Genomic DNA, 17719 nt, shown 5'->3' with positions numbered 1-17719 from the left:
TCCTGTTATTGCTGTTGCAGAAAATGGGATGCAATGGACTAATGATTAAACATGAGCAACATTGGCGTGGACTGGAAATAGACTGATCCATGTATCCATAATATTTTACTAGGCCTGTGCACCACCACCCTGACCTGCTTTGGAGGCCTATTTGGAGCTTCCAAATGGTCCCCGAACTGCCTTGGCTTGATCTGATCTGGTCCAACCTGCTCTGGATCCAAAGTAAGATCTGGACATCCAAAGCAGGTTGGGTGTTGTGGTTTCTTGGGCAACCACCAAGCCAGGCACAAGGCTTCATTAGGTCTCTTTCCCCCTCGCTCACCCCCAAGGCTTGCGAGCAGCTAGGACTTAGCTGAAATGGCCCTTTATGACAGTAGAGAGCCCTCATCTTCATTAAACATAGTGGCTCTCAAGGAGGATGGACAGTTGCTGGACGTGAGCAGAAGGGGCAAGTCCTGGCCATTTGCATGGTTCATCAAGCAGGGGGTGGGTCACCATTGCCCCAGATCAGTCCAAAGTGTTTCACACCTGATCCAACCCACTTTAGGCCAGTACCAATCTGGATTTGGAATAAAGTGGCCCGAGGTCTAAAGCCACAATCTTACACCTTAGTTATCTCCATATTTAGAGTCCCATCATAATATGAGGCCCTAAGCCATGGCTTACTTGGCTTGTTCCTGAATCTAGCACTGATCCAATACATCCAGTCATTGTATGTTATATAGACCAGTGAGCCTAACATCAATCCCTGGAAAGGTGTTAGAGCAGGTAATAAAACAGGCCATGTGTAAGCATCTTGAGATTCAGGATAAATAAAAGGAAGTACTTCTTCACACAGCACATAGTTAAATTATGGAATTCACTACCACAGGATGTAGTGATGGCCACCAATTTGGATGGTTTTAAAAGGGGGTCGGATAAATTCCTGGAGGAGAAGACTATCAATGGCTACTAGCCCTGATGATTGTGTGCTACCCCCAGTATGTGAGGCAGTAAGCCTGTGTACACCAGTTGCTGGGGAACATGGGTGGGAGGGTGCTGTTGCACCATGTCCTGCTTTGTTGGTTCCTGGAAAACAGCTGGTTGGCCACTGTGGGAACAGAGTGCTGGGCAAGATGGACCCTTGGTCTGATCCAGCATGGCCCTTCTTATGTTTTTAATGCTGTGACTGAACCTGTCAGAGTGATCACAGCTCTTGCAAAAGAATAGTTTGCCCTATTCCATCACAATGAAATTTGCATTATTATTATTATTATTATTATTGTTGTTGTTGTTGAAAATTATGTAAGAGGACTACAGCCTTACATCCACATATTTACTCAGAAGAATGTATGTATATTTTATACTTTTTATTGTTGTTCCCGCCTTGATCAGGATGGAGAGGCGGGTAAGAAATAAAATTATGCTGCTGCTGCTGTTCAGTGGAATCTCGGAGCAGCCTTGGAAATGTTTAATCTACAGCAAATGTCTGTGCATGTCTACTCAGAAGTAAGCCCCATTGAGTATAATGAGACTTACTCTCAGGTAAGTATGTCTAGGATTGTCCTCTCAACCACACACACATTCACCTTGATCTGTTGGTTTCCAGAGCAGCCCTCTACATGTCAGCACCCCCCATTGCCCCCATTTCACTTCCCATTTCCATATCCAGCTCATTTCCAAATGCACTTTAAGTTCCTTCAGAAGAACATTGGGTGTGTGGGTATGGTGGGGCGGGTGGGGGTGACTTCCAGAGAATCAGCTCGAATGGGGAACTCTGTTGCCCCAACAGTTCTTGGTAGGGGTGGGCTCTCCCCCCCCCCACATACACATAATGGGAAAATATACTTCATATTCTCTGATCCATCTATTCCTCGTTTTGTCATTCACTGAGCACATGCAGAGTGTGCTTTTTATTCAATCAAAGAAAGCTTGTAATGTATGAATGACTCCAGCTAGTAACAAACCTCAAATAAAACTTTTTTTTGAAGTCTTATGAATCTTTCTCCTCATGCTACATTTGTATAAGAAAAAACTTTCCATTATAGTGTCATGAATTTCATATGACTTTAAAAAAATAATTGAGGTTTATTATTGGCTGCAGTCAGATTTTGTCATACATAGCAAGTTTTCTTTGTAAACACAACCCCCCCTCCCAAACTATGGGAGTTAAATGAAATTCTCCTCGCAAACATGGAAAAGGGAGAAAAAGAGCTACCTCTTTTGCAGGAGGCCAAAAGTTTCATGAAAATTGGGAGGGAGTGTTTTCAGAACAGCACTAGTAACTACTTTAGTGGACAAAGAGAATGCTGTGGACGTAGAGCTTCTCTACATTTTAAAAACACCCCCTCCCCTTGCTTGTTTCTGTTTCCATTTTCGTCTCAGGATTGTCCCGAAATCACAATCAGCTCATTTCACCCGCAGTCACCTGGCTTGAATGGAATAATTCCTTGAACTTTCATTGGAATCAATGAAACATTGCCATCTAGTGGCAGAATTATAGCACAATGCCACCAATACACAAGTTGTTAAAGAAGCATTAGGTGCATTACATCTCTAGCAATTGTGCAAGTTAGGCAGACATTTATTGAAAAGGCATTGTGGAGTCCAATAAACCCAAAACATTTTTTTCCTGAATAAGACATAATCTAAGTTCCATAGACGCTTCAGATACAGATGCTAGGGTAACAATCCATTGATTAGGCAAAATAGGACATTCCATTTCGCTATTCCAATCCTGTCTTAAACTATGGGTATCATATTTATTTACTGCTTATATATATATATGGGTTGTGGATCGACATGTCAGTTCAGCTGTTATAAGTGTTTCTAACAGTGCTGGAGGCTCTGAGACTGTAAAAGCAGCTGGACCAAACCTAGATTCCAGCAGACGTTGCAATTGCAAGTATTGCCATTGAACCGTAGTAGGTAAATTATATTTAACACACAAGTTGGAAAAGGACAAAAACTCGTCATCTGGGCCTTTTAGTTGATCCAAAGTTAAAAATCATCTGTCCATGTCCTTCACAAGAACGCTTTCTTTCCAGTTCTTAAATCTGGGGTTCCCTATAAAGTCAATTTTGAGTGAGAGAATGGATCAAAGCGTAATTGACGTGATATTATACACCACACCTCTCTAGCAGCCAAAATTGTAAGGGTGTGTGTGTTTCAAAATGCCCACACAGTGGTTTGAAACATAGACAGTGAGAGATGCATTGCATCCCCTTAACAGGAGGCTAGGAGGAGGATCATTTTAGGGTCCATCATACTGCGTTATAAGCTGCACAATCAATAATAACAATAATGAGCTTACCTGACTGTAAAGACAGATTGAACAGTTGTAGAAGTGCAGTCGCTCATGATTGCAGCAGCACTTTCAAAATGCAGCTGAGTTCAATCATAGTGAATGACTCATGCCTTGAGTCAAAGCAAGAAATGTACAAACTGGCCCTGTGAGGCGGGCACAGTGGTTCGAAAGATTGACAGTAAGAGATGCTTTGGCATCCCCTTAATCAAAAAAGTTAGGGGGCTGGGACGAGGATCTTTTCAGAGTCCATCTTACTGCACTGTAAGCAGCACAGCCTGTTGTTGTTGTTGTTGTTGTTATTATTATTAAAAAGAGCCTGCCTGCCTGCCCACCAAATGTGAGACAGGAACGGTACCCTTCTCACCCAGCACTTCTTAGCTAAAAACTGGAGATCCCCTTGAAATCAGACTGGCTGCTAACCACAAGAAGGGAAGTGACCAGCACAGCAAGATTACCTGGGAAAGGCATAAGAGACATCCTGGAGGTTGACAGCGTCATGTAAATGACCTGCAAACATCCATGAATAGCCAATCATGAGCATGCAATAAATCGCTCATGTAGAAAATTTCTGAATCTAATCCACATCCCTGTAATATAAATACATTGCCCTACTGTGGGTCTAAATCAACAGCTATTAACAGTGCAGTCCTATACATTACTCAAAAGTAATTTGGTTTACTCCAAAGAAATTGTATATAACCTTGTAGCCTAATAATAGGAAAAAAATCTTCTTCTTCTTCTTCTTCTTCTTCTTCTTCTTCTTCTTCTTCTTCTTCTTCTTCTTCTTCTTCTTCTTCTTAACATAGCAGACCAAATCTTTGCATAGGATGGAGTAGGAAGGGAGGATTTCCTGGGTAGAACCCTCTTGCAAAGAGAAGTAGCAAAGATTGTTCCTACTTCACCTCACCCTGATGTGATGATAGGCTGCCTATCATAGGGCATCTGTGGCAGGATCTACACTACTATTTTCATACTGTTTTTAAAGTCTTATATCCTGCTTGGTGTAGATCGGCCCAGATATATAATCTGAGTGTGGGCGTGGAATGAAGTGGAGATAATCCCCGTTCTCTACCAGCAGTGGAAAGGTGGGCTGCATTAAAATATTTATATACTACTGTGACAATAGCACCTGCTCCTTTGGTTAACCTGTTTTTATTATGTTAGTGTGAATAGATCTGGTTTTTCAGAAACTGATTATACAGGAAAGGAAGCTGTGGGTAGCAGGAAGGGGCTTGTTGTGTGTGATTTGCTGGTTTGGAGGGGGTAGTGTGTGTGGTGAGAGGAGGGCTTCTCCGGTCTGGTCATTTTAGTTTGGGGAAGATCGAGTTTGGGGAAGCATCATCTTAGTTTTAAGAGAGGATTTAAAGGGATAGTGAGGTAGGCTGAGGTTATTTGTTAAACTTTCAAGTAAATAATAATTGGAACATCATCTTGTATACTTTTGTTTTGTGTTATTGAGTTAATCTGTGTGCCAGCTTGGTTGCTGTTTATGCACTTTACAGCCAGCACCCCCACTCCATTTGATTTACACTGGGTGCGAAGGAGCAAGTTTGTACTGCGACAGACCATCTACTTTCATGTAGAAAAAGAGTTTGAGAGAGACTTCTGCAAGATGTCCTGGACGCTCACCATGTATTTTCTCTTCCTGCTTTGCACTGGAACCTCAGTCTCAAAAGGTATGCATAAGGAAATTATCTTGTATAACCTTTACATTGGATCACTGCACTTTTTACCTTAAATTGATCAATAAACACATTTAGCTCTTCAGTGGCTGAATCTCCACGAAGGGAACATTTCCCCCATTTGTGTAGGACTTGATTTTATTTTCAATCTTAAGAGATCTAACCTGCTGCGGCTATCTTTAGGCAGGGAGAGGGAATCCTATAGCAGATTCAGACATGGCTTTAACTCCCGAGCACACAAGCCAAATTTTCTTTTGGGAGTTGTGAATGTTCAGAATGTGTGTGTGCTTTGACTCACAGTTCTTGATGTCTCCATGCCCAGACTCTTCTAAAGGGCTCCTTTAAAGAGATCTATATGGGTTCCCATGGGCCTAAACTTCCTAGGAGTTTAAAGTGAAGGAATTATATATCTAACAATAGATCCTGAGTCAAAGCCTCTCCCGACGTGAATATACCTGGTCACAGCACCATGTACATTGATGGTGCTATATAAATAAATAATAATAATAATAATAATAATAATAATAATAATAATAACAACAACAACAACAACATCTAAGGTCTTCCTCCAGGTGCCTACTCCGAGAGAGGCTCGGAGTGTGGCAACGAGGAACAGGGCCTTTTCGGTGGTGACCCCCAGACTATGGAATGATCTCCCTGACGAGGCTCTCCTGGCGCCGACGCTGCTATCTTTCAGGCGCCAGGTTTTAAGACTTTCCTCTTTGCCCAGGCATATGGCGGCACATCTTAATTACCCACATGTTTTAGTTTTTTTTAACAGTTTTTAATGCTTTATGTGTGTATGTTCTGTGTTTTAGAATTTTAAATTTTGTATACTTGTTTTAATCTTAATTTTAGAATTTCTGTAAACCTCCCAAAGAGCCCTGGCTATGGGAGCGGTATATAAGTGCAATAAATAAATAAATAAATAAATCCTAAACAAGAGGGACCTACAACAAAATGCTATTATGTGGAGTGCTCCAATTTAGTGCCCCAGACAGACAATTATAATTTAAACTGGGTTTATAAAGAAAATATCAATGTATCTAGAAGAACCTTCCCCAACCAGATGCCCTCCCATTGTGTTGAATGACAATTTTGTACGCCCTACATTTCAAGAGTGAAAAGTGTTCTATCATTTCTCAAAAACTGAAATCACTGTTTAAGCTCTCATGCCCTGCCTTGCTTCAGCATTTGGATTATATTTTAGGGTGACCATATTTGGGAAACCAAAAAAGAGGACACCTAGTGTGTGTGTGGGGGAAGCAGCTTTCTGAGTCCTGCAGAAAGTACGTTATTCCCCCGCCACCTTAAAGAACCCGATTGGAGTGGAGGAGGGGAAAGGATTTCCTTCTGCACCACCACCATCCACTCCAATTGGGGCCTTTTCTATAATGTCCATGAATGACCCACTTTCCCCTTTAAGACCTCAATTGGAGCTCGGGGTGGGGGAATGATGTGCCTCAAGAAAGCATGTCACTCCCTCCTGCCATGCGAATGGCAGCCTTAAAGGGGAAGGTGTGTCATTCCAGGACATTATTGAAAATTATAGAAAATCCCCCCTGACACCATGGAAAGAACAAAAACCAGGACAAATCCGGGGAAATCCTGACAGTTGGTCACCCTATTATATTTAAGAAACTCAAATAGGTTTGATCCATGACTCTTAAGGCCCATTGAAGTCTATGGGGCAAGTACATAAATGGGTCCCATTAGTTCGCTATGGTGTCCCTAGTGTCTTGAGTCAGAAGGATTGCCTGTCTTTCAATCTATTTTTTATTCCTTTCCAGAAAGTATGGACAGAAAGGAGCTAATGGTTATCATTGCTGAGGAAATGGAGTCTGCAAATATTATTTGCAAGTTTAACCATGAGATCAAGTCACTGTATTTGAAACGAACTGTTGGAGTGGTCATGCACGTGCTGTATGCTGCAGATCGTGGTAAAAGTAAGAATGAAGCTTCTGAATATAAATATCGCACTGAATACTTTCAGCTGAATAATTCCATGGCAACAATAAGGCTGCATAAATTGAAGAAGAGTGACAGTGATGTATATGTGTGTCAAGGAACTCTTCGAATAAACAACAATGAGGAGAGAAAGAATAGTGACAGCATCATATTGGCAGTGAAAGAGAAGGAAGCTGCCATAGCAGTGAACGGTAGGTGTTTTCTCCTAGGGATGGATGGTAACTTCAGTTCAGTTCAAAAAGCACTCAAAAGTGTCCCATTCACAATCCTGAATGCAAACTTGAACGAGGTTCCAAAAATGTTCATAAATTCCCAAACTTGCATGTGCATTCACAAAAACAATACTTGAAAAATGCACAACTTTCTTGAACTGCACAACTTTTAAATCACCCATGCTTTAGTCTATGGGGGAAAGTCAACATGATTGAATGCTAATACTATATATATATATATATATATATATATATATATATATGTGTGTGTGTGTGTGTGTGTGTGTGTGTGTGTGTGTGTATGTGCACACACACACACACACATATATGTAGATACAGATTTCTAAAAAATAAGAGATAATACATAAACTTCAACAAGGGCAGACCAAATATCCATAAATGTATCCTTTTTTGAATGGCATCTATATGCCACCTGTTGAAAGTGGTATTAAGTTTGAGAGCCACTGCATTATAAGAGATGAGGATTTATTTTTCTAAAGTTGTAATATCAGTCTATCAGAGAATCCATTTATGCTGACTGTGCATTAAGTTGCAGGAAATAAGTAGATAATATTAAAGAGTATTCCAATATAAAGTTTATCCATATAATAACCTCTTCACAAAAAGAGGCAACTATGAGTCATTGCCAAAACATATGATTAAGCAAAGCATTAGTGGTACTACATCTCCAGCAATTAGCCAACTTAGAAAAACCCTTGTTGAAGAGAGATCGTGGTGTCCAGTAGATATGGAACAAGAGTTTTTGCTGAATTAAACATAACCTGAGATCCGTAGACACTTCAGATAGAGACGCTAAAGCAGCGATTTATTGATTAGGCAAAATGGGATAATCCAATTCTGTATTCCATTCCTGCTTATGACCCTGTGCATCTTATCTTTTTACCAACAAGAAGTATTTATAAATATAGATCGTTGGTCAATATAGCTGATCTGCCTCAATAAGTGTTTCCAATAGCAAAAAAGACACTGAAGCTGTAAAAGCAGCCAAGCCAACCTAAATTCTAACAAATGTTGCAGTTGCAAGTTTTGCTAGTCAGCCATGGCAGACAGATCATATTTGGCACTCAAAACCTAAAAAGACAAAAACTCTTCATCAGCATCCACTAGATGATCCAGTATAAAAATCAACTTATCCATCTAAGTCCACTACAAAACATTTTCTTGCCTATTTTTAAATTTGGATTTCCCTACAGAGTCAGTTTAGCGTGAGAAAATGGATGAAAATGGAGTTGACATGACATTGTACATCACACGAACAGACATAACTGTAGAAGGAACTCTATCCTTTTTGATATATCTTGAACTTAGTGCATCCATTTGCAGAGAGGATCCAAATAGAAAAAAATTGAAAACTGATTAAGACGGAAAATCTAATCTGAATGGGAAAGATCAGAATACAAGTACAAGTCAACAGATAGGCCCAATGATAAAAAAGAGAGATCCAGAAAGCCAAACCCATCTTCTTTAATTGGAAGTTGCATCTTTTTCAAGAATATTTGGGGTAGAGAGGAGTTCCCCCCTAAAAAAGCATTGAGTTTGAAAATATTTGACAGGAATAAAGAAATCCCACATATAGCATTAACAATCTAAGGTATAATATTCATCTTAAGTGTTTTGACCTTGCCCCACAAATTCAACTTTCTATGTTCCCTGAGATCTCATCAATTTATTCAAATTTAGCTTGATGATTTGAGATTAGTTTCTTGGAATAAGTATTCCAAAATAGGTAATAAGATTGGGGCACCATTAAAATTGACAACTAGCTAATACACTAGGAGATATACTATCTCCATTTGGCAGTTTAGACTTTGACCAATTAATTGAATAGCCAGACAAATCACTAAAAGGATCAACTGCATCAAAGCTGGAACAGATGACTGGAATTTTGAAGTACACTGGGCATGTTCAGATGACACACTAAGCCATATTTAGGATGTTAATCACTTTGCAGCAAATGGTTAGTGAGTGTCTTTAAACCATGGTGTCTTTAAACCATGGTTATGTAGCTACCATGGTTAGGAATGTTTCACATGACATGCTAAGTCATGGTTCACACGACACGCTAAGCCATAATGTTAAGCTCAAAATGCTTAACCACCATGGCTTAGTGTGTTGTCTGAACAGGGTCTGTAAAAGATCATCAGCATAAAGAATAATTTAAATTCTAAACCATCATGCCCAAAACTAATAACACATGCCAGAGATTCCAAACATAGATCAAATATCAATGGAGAAAGTGGTCATCCCTGTCTGCTGCCTCTCCCAAGTAAAAAGAAAGACAAAGACTATTAGTTACAACTTTAGCTCTTGGGTTTAATATAAATATTTAACACATTTCAGAAATTCTGTGGGAACTGGGAAAGCCAAAATTACTCAATGTGGCAAAAAATGCATTTCCAATGAATTTGAAAATTTCTTTTGATCCTGAACAGCATTTTTCTGGATCCAAAGAAAGAATAGCTGCCTGTTCTACTCTATTAGTGTTTGAAGCTAGTTTAAGATTATCAGCCCCCTGTCTCCATTTAATAAATCCCACCTGATCTGCTCACACCATTGTTTAATATAAATCATGATGATAATGATGGTGATAAAAAATAAATATGACAAAAGTTAAACATATCATTCCAGTATATCAATTGGGTTCATTCTTTCTTTGCTTTCTCAGTATAGGCTACTATGCAAAGTAACATGATAAAACTTATTTCTAAATTTCTTCTACTAAAGGATCCTCAGTTATGAAGGTAACAAAGAGTTCCTCATCTTCCTGGATGCTGTATGTCTTTATCTTTGAGTCCCTGCTGTTGGTTTTGGCCCTGGGATATGTTATCCTATCTCGTATAGATGTGAGTATGGCTAATATCACTGTTTATATTAAGTGAGTTCCATCAATCTTCCAATCTTGCAGACTTGTTTCCTGTTGGAAAAAAATGTGTAAAACCATGTGGGTGTCCCTGGATTTCTCTAGACTGCTTTATATATGGAGACTGTTTCTTCAAACTGCTGTGACAGTAAGATATCTTCCTGCAGGGCATTATAGAGGAAATCACACATATTCTTTTCTATGCCCTATTCCTCCTAACAACAGGTATGAGATTCAAACATGCCCAGTTATTCTCCCACCACCCTGCTGATAATGGAAAGATCAGGAAACAGTTCCATCCAAGAGCAGACACAATCCTTACCATATAGCAAGATGAAAATCAGTAGCAGTGTGGCAGGGATCCTTCCTGAGCAATATGTCTTAATTTCTACTTGTTTCTTTTTCTTTTACAGATCAAGAAATACTGCAAAAAAGGAAAGGGAAAGGAAGAACAAAGTCCAGTCTATGAAGACATGACTTACAGCCTGAAGTGCAACGCAATGGCTAAACCAAATCTGTACAATAAAGAATGAATAATAACATCTGAAATCTGCCAAAATTCAAATGCAGTTTCATAACTGTTTGAATATTTGCAATTCATTTTGAAAATCTACAAAAATGTATACATCCTGAGCAGTGGTTTCCATTGAGCATGCACTGATTTTGGAACATGAAGCCTGAAGTTCAAAATGTGAGCTCTAATCTTAAATTTTTAAATTGATATCAGGCTTTTATATTTTTTATCTTAGAACGAAGATGGTTTAAACCATTCCTATACACGAGGTTCAATTGCTCAATTGCCCATTGCTCCTAGTCATATAATACATCTGGGCAGTTTTAAATAGTGTTGCAGCCGTATATTTTAGGTATGTGTTGTTAATATATGATGATGCATTAATACAGAATTGAATTCCTAATCTAAGAAGGTTGGGAATATGAGTCAAATATTTAATCTGGTTTGCAGGTAATGACAATTTCTGGGTTGTTTAACCTAGGAATTTTTGGGCCTGAGTGGTAGCTCTGGGTAAACTCTGGGTTCTTTAACTCCTTAACAACCCAGAGTTCTGACTTGAAAGTGGAACTGACAAACATGCAGGAACAAGGGCGCTGACTCATTGCCACTCAACCCCGACAATTCCTAGGCTAAACAACCCAGGATTTGTTCTTATATGCAAACTGGGTCTTAAAGTAGTTTTAAACATCCTGACCAATCCCACAATCCCTTTTGTAGAAATTGAAATTGAAGGAGGAACAGGGAGAGAGAGACAGAGAGAGAGGGGGAGAGAGAGAAATGTGTAAAAAAATCCATATGTTAGAATTTTGCATAGATGTTCCAGCAGCTATGTGTCGGTGGTTTTTCAATTCCTACAAAATAATTTCTCATTGCTTAGTGTATATTCCAGATCCAGAACCAAAGTGAGATTCGGATGTCCAAATTATTCAGACATCCTAAAGGCTAGATAGATGATGAGGCTGGGAGTCCGGCTGGGCCAAGTGCCCCCCGCCTGCTCGCTTACGTCTGCTGAGTTACATGAACTCCCTGCACCTTACATGTACCCATCATGAGCACCTCTAACATTGCATACATGGCTGCTTTAGGGCCACCATGTCTGGAGGATTTTACGCAAACATACAAGTTGCCCTGTTTAAAAATGCACAGATGGTCCAGGTAAGGATCAAGGGGTTTCTCACAACTTAGCAGGCCCGTCGCTAGGGAGATGTGAGCGAGTGGTAGTTCAGATCAGGTTGAAGTGTTCAGAAATGCTTCTGGGCCAATCTGACCTGCTTCAGGCTGGTTTGGCCTGCATCCCTACCCACTCCGGATCCAGACCAATTTGGTCCGGATTGCCTCACTTTGGCTTGGAATTTGGATCCAAAGGTGATGCGATGCACAGCCTTACTTAACACCACCTTTTATAAACAAAATAATAATAATAATTCGCCTATTTCTTGTAAATGTAAAGACAAATTTTTCATTTGTGGTGGAAATTTTCCTTTGCTCAAAATTTTGGAGAAGAACAAGACTTATTATAGGAAGCCTTATTTTAGCTTATGAAATATGCACATTTTTTTGCAAGCAATGTTCCTAATATCCTGACATCTTTGAATGTTATTTTTCCTAACATTTTTTTTATAGATTTTATAAATTAGAGAACTGTATTGCAAAATTCAGAGTAGTGTGAATTTCAATGGTTAACTGAATTTCAGCTTGCATAGTGGTTCAAAAATTAGGTAAGTTTACTTTGCAATGTAAAGCGAATGAATTTCTTCCCCCATCTCAGTGTCTTATATGTTTGCTGCTGCTAGGATACTGTATGCAAAGAACTGGCGATCTACCCCTGCTTTAAAGAAAAGTAGAAAGCTTTTATGGATTATTGTTAAAAGGATTGAATGTGTCCTAATGTGAAGTATTATTTTCTTTACATTCTTATTGAAACTTTAAATTAACAAAATATGATATAATTGTGTAGTTTTTTTTTTAAAAAAAAATCTTATAGCAAAGCACTTATTGGCTAGTGCTTATGTAATCATGAGTACCGTATGTCACAGTTCCTCCCGTATGTACCGTATGTCCATATTTTAAAATGTAATGCTTTCTATTTTACCATGAAAAAAAAGACTGATCATTCCCCTGCTTCATCAAATGTAATTTTTTTTATCACTTACCAAAAAAGATTGGATTTCATTAGATGAAGCAGGAGAAGAGATCAGGCTTTTAAAGTGGTAACACACCCACACCCACATACACCCACACCCACACCCACCCACACCATTATAACATACTTACATATACTCATGACGGCATGGTCACTAGAAAATGGCAGTGCATCCAGATGAAGCTTGCATGACATCATCACCCTTGCTTATTCATACAAGTTTTCTATCTCTATCTCTATAATTTTAAATAAATTATAAATAATTACAATAAACTACCAAAATCATTCTGCAACTTCAATCAAGCTGTAAAACCAATAAAAATATAAATAGTTAAATATCAATATAGTTAGTAACGTTATAGAAGTAGATCAGTAAATATAAACTGTATAAATGTAATGTTTAAACATTAAAATGTACTCATCAATACATATGGATCCATATTATCTTGGGTCTTATTACAATCCTGAAGAAACCTTCCTTGGATCCAGAAAATCTTAGCAACTATAGGTTGCAAATGTTCCATTCCTGGGCAAGGTCCTTGAGCAGGTGGTTGCGGGCCAGCTTTGGACACTCTTGGATGAGACTGATTATCTGGATCCATTTCAGTCGGGCTTCAGGCCTGGTTTTGGCACGGAAACAGCCTTGGTCGCCCTGTATGATGACCTATGTCAGGAGAAAAACAGGGGGAGTGTGACTCTGTTGATTCTCCTTGATTTCTCAGCAGCTTTCGATACCATCGACCATGGTATCCTTCTGGAATTTCTCCTGAGTTGGGAGTGGGAGGCACTGCATTGCAGTGGTTCTGCTCCTACTTGGTGGGCCGGCTCCAGAAGGTGGTGCTTGGGGAACATTGCTCGGCCCCATGGATTCTCTAGTATGGGGTTTCGCAGGGGTCAGTCTTGTCCCCCATGCTCTTTAACATGTACATGAAACTGTTGGGTGTGGTCATCCGGAGTTTTGGAGTGCATTGTCATCAGTACGCTGATGACACACAGCTCTACTTCTCCTTTTCATCCTCATCAGGTGAGGCTGTGGATGTGCTGAACTGGTGCCTGGCTGCGACAACGGACTGGATGAGGGCTAATAACTGAAACTCAATCCAGACAAGACTGGGGCTGGATCTACACTATTGCTTTAAAGCGCTTTATAACAGCTATAAAGCACTTTAACTGCTTTAAAGCACTTTAAAAAGCGCTTTAAAGCAATAGTGTAGATCCGGCCTGAGATGCTGCTGCTGGGTGGTTCTTCTGGCCAGATGGTGGGTGTTCAACCTGTTCTGGATGGGGTTGCACTCCCCCTGAAGGAGCAGGTTCATAGCTTGGGGGTTCTCCTAGAACCATCTTTGTCACTTGAGGCCCAGGTGGCCTCAGTGGCATGGAGTGCTTTTTACCAACTCCGTTTGGTGGCCCAGCTGCGCCCCTATCTGGACAGGGATAACCTAGCTACAGTTGTCCATGCCCTGGTAACCTCCAAATTAGATTACTGCAATGCCCTCTATGTGGGGCAGCCTTTGAAGATGTTCGGACACTGCAGCTTGTGCAAAATGCAGCGGCCAGATTGATAACTGGAACCAGAAGGTTCAAGCATATAACACCGATTCTGGCCTGCTTGCATTGACTGCCTATATGTTTCCCAGCCCAATTCAAGGTGCTGGTTCTAACCTATAAAGCCTTACATGGCTTGGGACCACAATACCTGACGGAACGCCTCTCCTGACATGAACCTACCCATACACTGTGCTCAACATCTACGGTCCTCCTCCGTGCCTACTCTGAGGGAAGCTTGGAGGATGGCAACAAGGGAGAGGGACTTTTCAGTGGTGGCCCCCCAATTATGGAATGATCTCCCTGATGAGGCTCGCCTGGCACCAACATTGTTATCATTTTGGTGCCAGGTCAAGACTTTCCCCTTATCCCAGGCACTTAACAGCATTTAATAACATATGCTAAGTTTGTTTGTTTTTTAATGGACTCCAGAACTGTTGTTGTTTAAATGGATACTGTTGTTTTATACTGTTGTTTTTATATTTTTGATGGTTTTAAATTTTGTATACTTTTTAATGTTCATTGTTTTTAACTTTTGTAAACCACCCAGAGAGCTTCGGCTATGGGGCAGTATATAATTTAAATAAATAAATAAATAAAAAGTAGATGAACAGTCTATACTTTCTATAAACTTATTTCTCTCTTATCTCCCTTGCCTAACACTATGTTAATTAGTCTGCTCATATATACCATGCCCCATAACCTATTAATCTACTCATCAAGCAATGGGGAGATAGTTTTCTTCCAGTTAGAAACAATGGTCATATAAGCCGCTGTTGTTAACAAATACACAATCTTTTCAATGTCCATTTCAACACAGCAAAGCTCCCTAACTGAGGTAGCAGCAAGAGGAGATCCTGCAGGGCCGGCGCTGCCATAGAGGCAGCTCAGGCGGCAGCCTAGAGCGCCAAGCAAAGGAGGGCGCCGAACGGTGCACCCAGAAGTTGCTTTCCTAGAACGGCTTGCAGTCGCGCTGTTCCAAAGCCACCACCACCCTGGCCGCCCCCCAACCCCAGCATCCTGGCTTCGAAGTCAGCACCCAGCCGGAAGCCACTCCTAGCTTCAAAGCCAGGATGCTGGGATTGGGGGGCGGGGTGGCAGCTTCAGAACGGTGCTCCCAGAAGCCACTTTCGGGCGTGCCGCTTCAAAGCCTCCACCCCGCCCCCCAACCCCAGTGTCCTGGCTTCAAAGCCAGGACGCTGTGGTTGGGGGGCGGGGGCTTATTTATTTATTTATTTATTACATTTTTATACCGCCCAATAGTCGAAGCTCTCTGGGCGGTTCACAAAAATTAAAACCATCATAAAACAACCAACAGGTTAAAAGCACAAATACAAAATACAGTATAAAAAGCACAACCAGGATAAAACCACGCAGCAAAATTGATATAAGATTAAAATACAGAATTAAAACAGTAAAATTTAAATTTAAGTTAAAATTAAGTGTTAAAATACTGAGAGAATAAGGTCATCAGCTGGCGACGAAAGGAGTACAGTGTAGGCGCCAGGCAGAGCTCTCTGGGGAGCTCATTCCACAACCGAGGTGCCACAGCTGAGAAAGCCCTCCTCCTAGTAGCCATCTGCCTCACTTCCTTTGGCAGGGGCTCACGGAGAAGGGCCCCTGTAGATGATCTTAAGGTACATATGGGAGGAGGCGTTCCTTCAAATAACCTGGCCCCAAACCGTTTAGAGCTTTAAATGTCAATGCCACATCTGGGCGCGCCGCTTCAAAGCCTCTGCCCCGCCCCCCCAACCCCAGCATCCCCAGCGTCAGAGCAGGTGCAGGGCAGCTTCAGTTTGGGACACCTGCTTAGGGTGCAAAATAGCCTGGCACTGGCCCTGAGCCCCTGGCCACCATCTTGATCCAGACCACATCCACTCCAATGGGGAAAAGCGCAATGCGGGTGACTTTGCCCCAACTGAGGTGGCTGGACCATTCCATCTACAGCCAGGGCTGCTTTGCCACTTCACTCATGCCTCATCCTTCCCACTGGTAAGGGTATGGGGTGGGCAGCATTACCACATTACTCTCCCTCTGATTTGGATGGATGAGCAGTGAACTAAGCAAAGGGGATTCCCCTGTTATCTCTAAGCAGTGCTTGGAGAAAATGGGGATACCCCTACTGACCTCCTCCACAAGCCCTCCCCCCCCCCTGGAGCCTCCAGGAGGTGAGGCTTGGGAAGAGGAGGGTGCAGGGCACACAGGGGGAGTGAAAGCCTCCATGAGCTGGACTAGGCCTGCAGGCTGGAGGTTTCCCATCCTTGCCTTAAGATAACAGAATAGGACTACCAGTGGCTCTTATGGTATAGGCTGCTTTTGCTAAACTACATCTCCAACACTCCTGCCAGTGTAGATTCTCCTCAGCCCCAGGGGAGTCAAGTACTTTCCATGGAAGTTTACAGGGGGTCTAGTCAGCATCTTCTAATCATGATCTTTCCAAGTTTTCCCACCACTTATTCCATGCAGAAAATGCATTACGGAAGAAAATACAAATGAAAGGTGCACAATGCCTCAGGATGCTAGCGCTAGGAGCCCTCCATCTGGAAGCCTCCGGGCTGCCTGCTGTATATACAGCAGCATCACATTACACGCAGCACTCACAGGCCTCATCTACACCAAGCAGGATATTGCACTATGAAAGTGGAATGAAAGTGGTATATAAAAGGCAGGAGCCACACTCCTGCTTTATAGCAGTTTTGAAGTGCACTGACAACTGTTGGGCCCCATTGACACATACCATAAACCGCTTTCATACTGCTGTCATAGTGCTTGGTGTGGCTCCTGCCTTTTATATAACACTTTCATACCACCTTCATAGTGCAATATCCTGCTTGCTGTAGATGAGGCCACAGACACAGTGAATGTGCCTGCTCATGAAAGCATCACAATTTTGTGGCAGCGATGTAGCCTAGATTGCTGAGAATCTGCAAACTCCCTGCAAAGAGAACACTTTCTGGGGGAACAACGTAGCCATTTGGTAATTCCTGGGGGGAATCCGCACATCGTTCTGAGATCGCTTCTAAGCGACCCCAGAGCGGCGTGAAAGCGAGCGTGTAACTTGCCTTTTGAAGAGCCGACGAAGAGACGTCCTTCGCGCCGCCGCCGCCGCCACCCGCAGACCTCCTCGCCGAGCGGCGAGGACAGCTCAGCTGAAGAAGGCGGGGTTGAGAGCAGAAGAAGCTCTCCACCCCGCCTTCTTCCCCCAAACGCTCTGTCCCAGCCAGCGAGGAGGGAGTTGGGTGGCGGCGTCGGCGGCGTGAAGGACGTCTCTTCGTCGGCTCTTCAAAAGGCAAGTTACACGCTCGCTTTCACGCCGCTGTGGGGTCGCTTAGAAGCGATCTCAGAACGACTTGCGGATTCTCCCCTGCATTGTCTCTTTATGAAAGTGACACTGACTAGAAAGACAATGAATTCCTCAGTACACTGACAAGGGTCAGACTGAGAGCCTTGAGAGATTCAGAGATGCGGACAAAACAAATCCTCCACAT

The 17719-nt window shown here is 41.7% G+C and overlaps 1 protein-coding gene across 1 annotated transcript; it reads left to right on the top strand.

Annotated features, from left to right (window-relative positions):
* Window positions 1–4616: 4616 nt before the first annotated feature.
* Window positions 4617–12493, top strand: LOC134394709 (uncharacterized). The gene is made up of 4 exons (XM_063120380.1): window positions 4617–4962; window positions 6759–7127; window positions 9894–10012; window positions 10443–12493. Exons 1-4 carry the CDS (start codon window positions 4776–4778, stop codon window positions 10560–10562), a joined length of 795 nt encoding a protein of 264 aa, XP_062976450.1. The 5' UTR covers window positions 4617–4775; the 3' UTR covers window positions 10563–12493.
* Window positions 12494–17719: the final 5226 nt, after the last annotated feature.

This window comes from Elgaria multicarinata, chromosome 3 (genome assembly GCF_023053635.1).
Source record: "Elgaria multicarinata webbii isolate HBS135686 ecotype San Diego chromosome 3, rElgMul1.1.pri, whole genome shotgun sequence".
Classification (NCBI taxonomy): Eukaryota; Metazoa; Chordata; class Lepidosauria; order Squamata; family Anguidae; genus Elgaria; species Elgaria multicarinata.
Note: the sequence above shows the minus strand (reverse complement) of the source record. Positions and strands in the feature narration are given on the sequence as shown.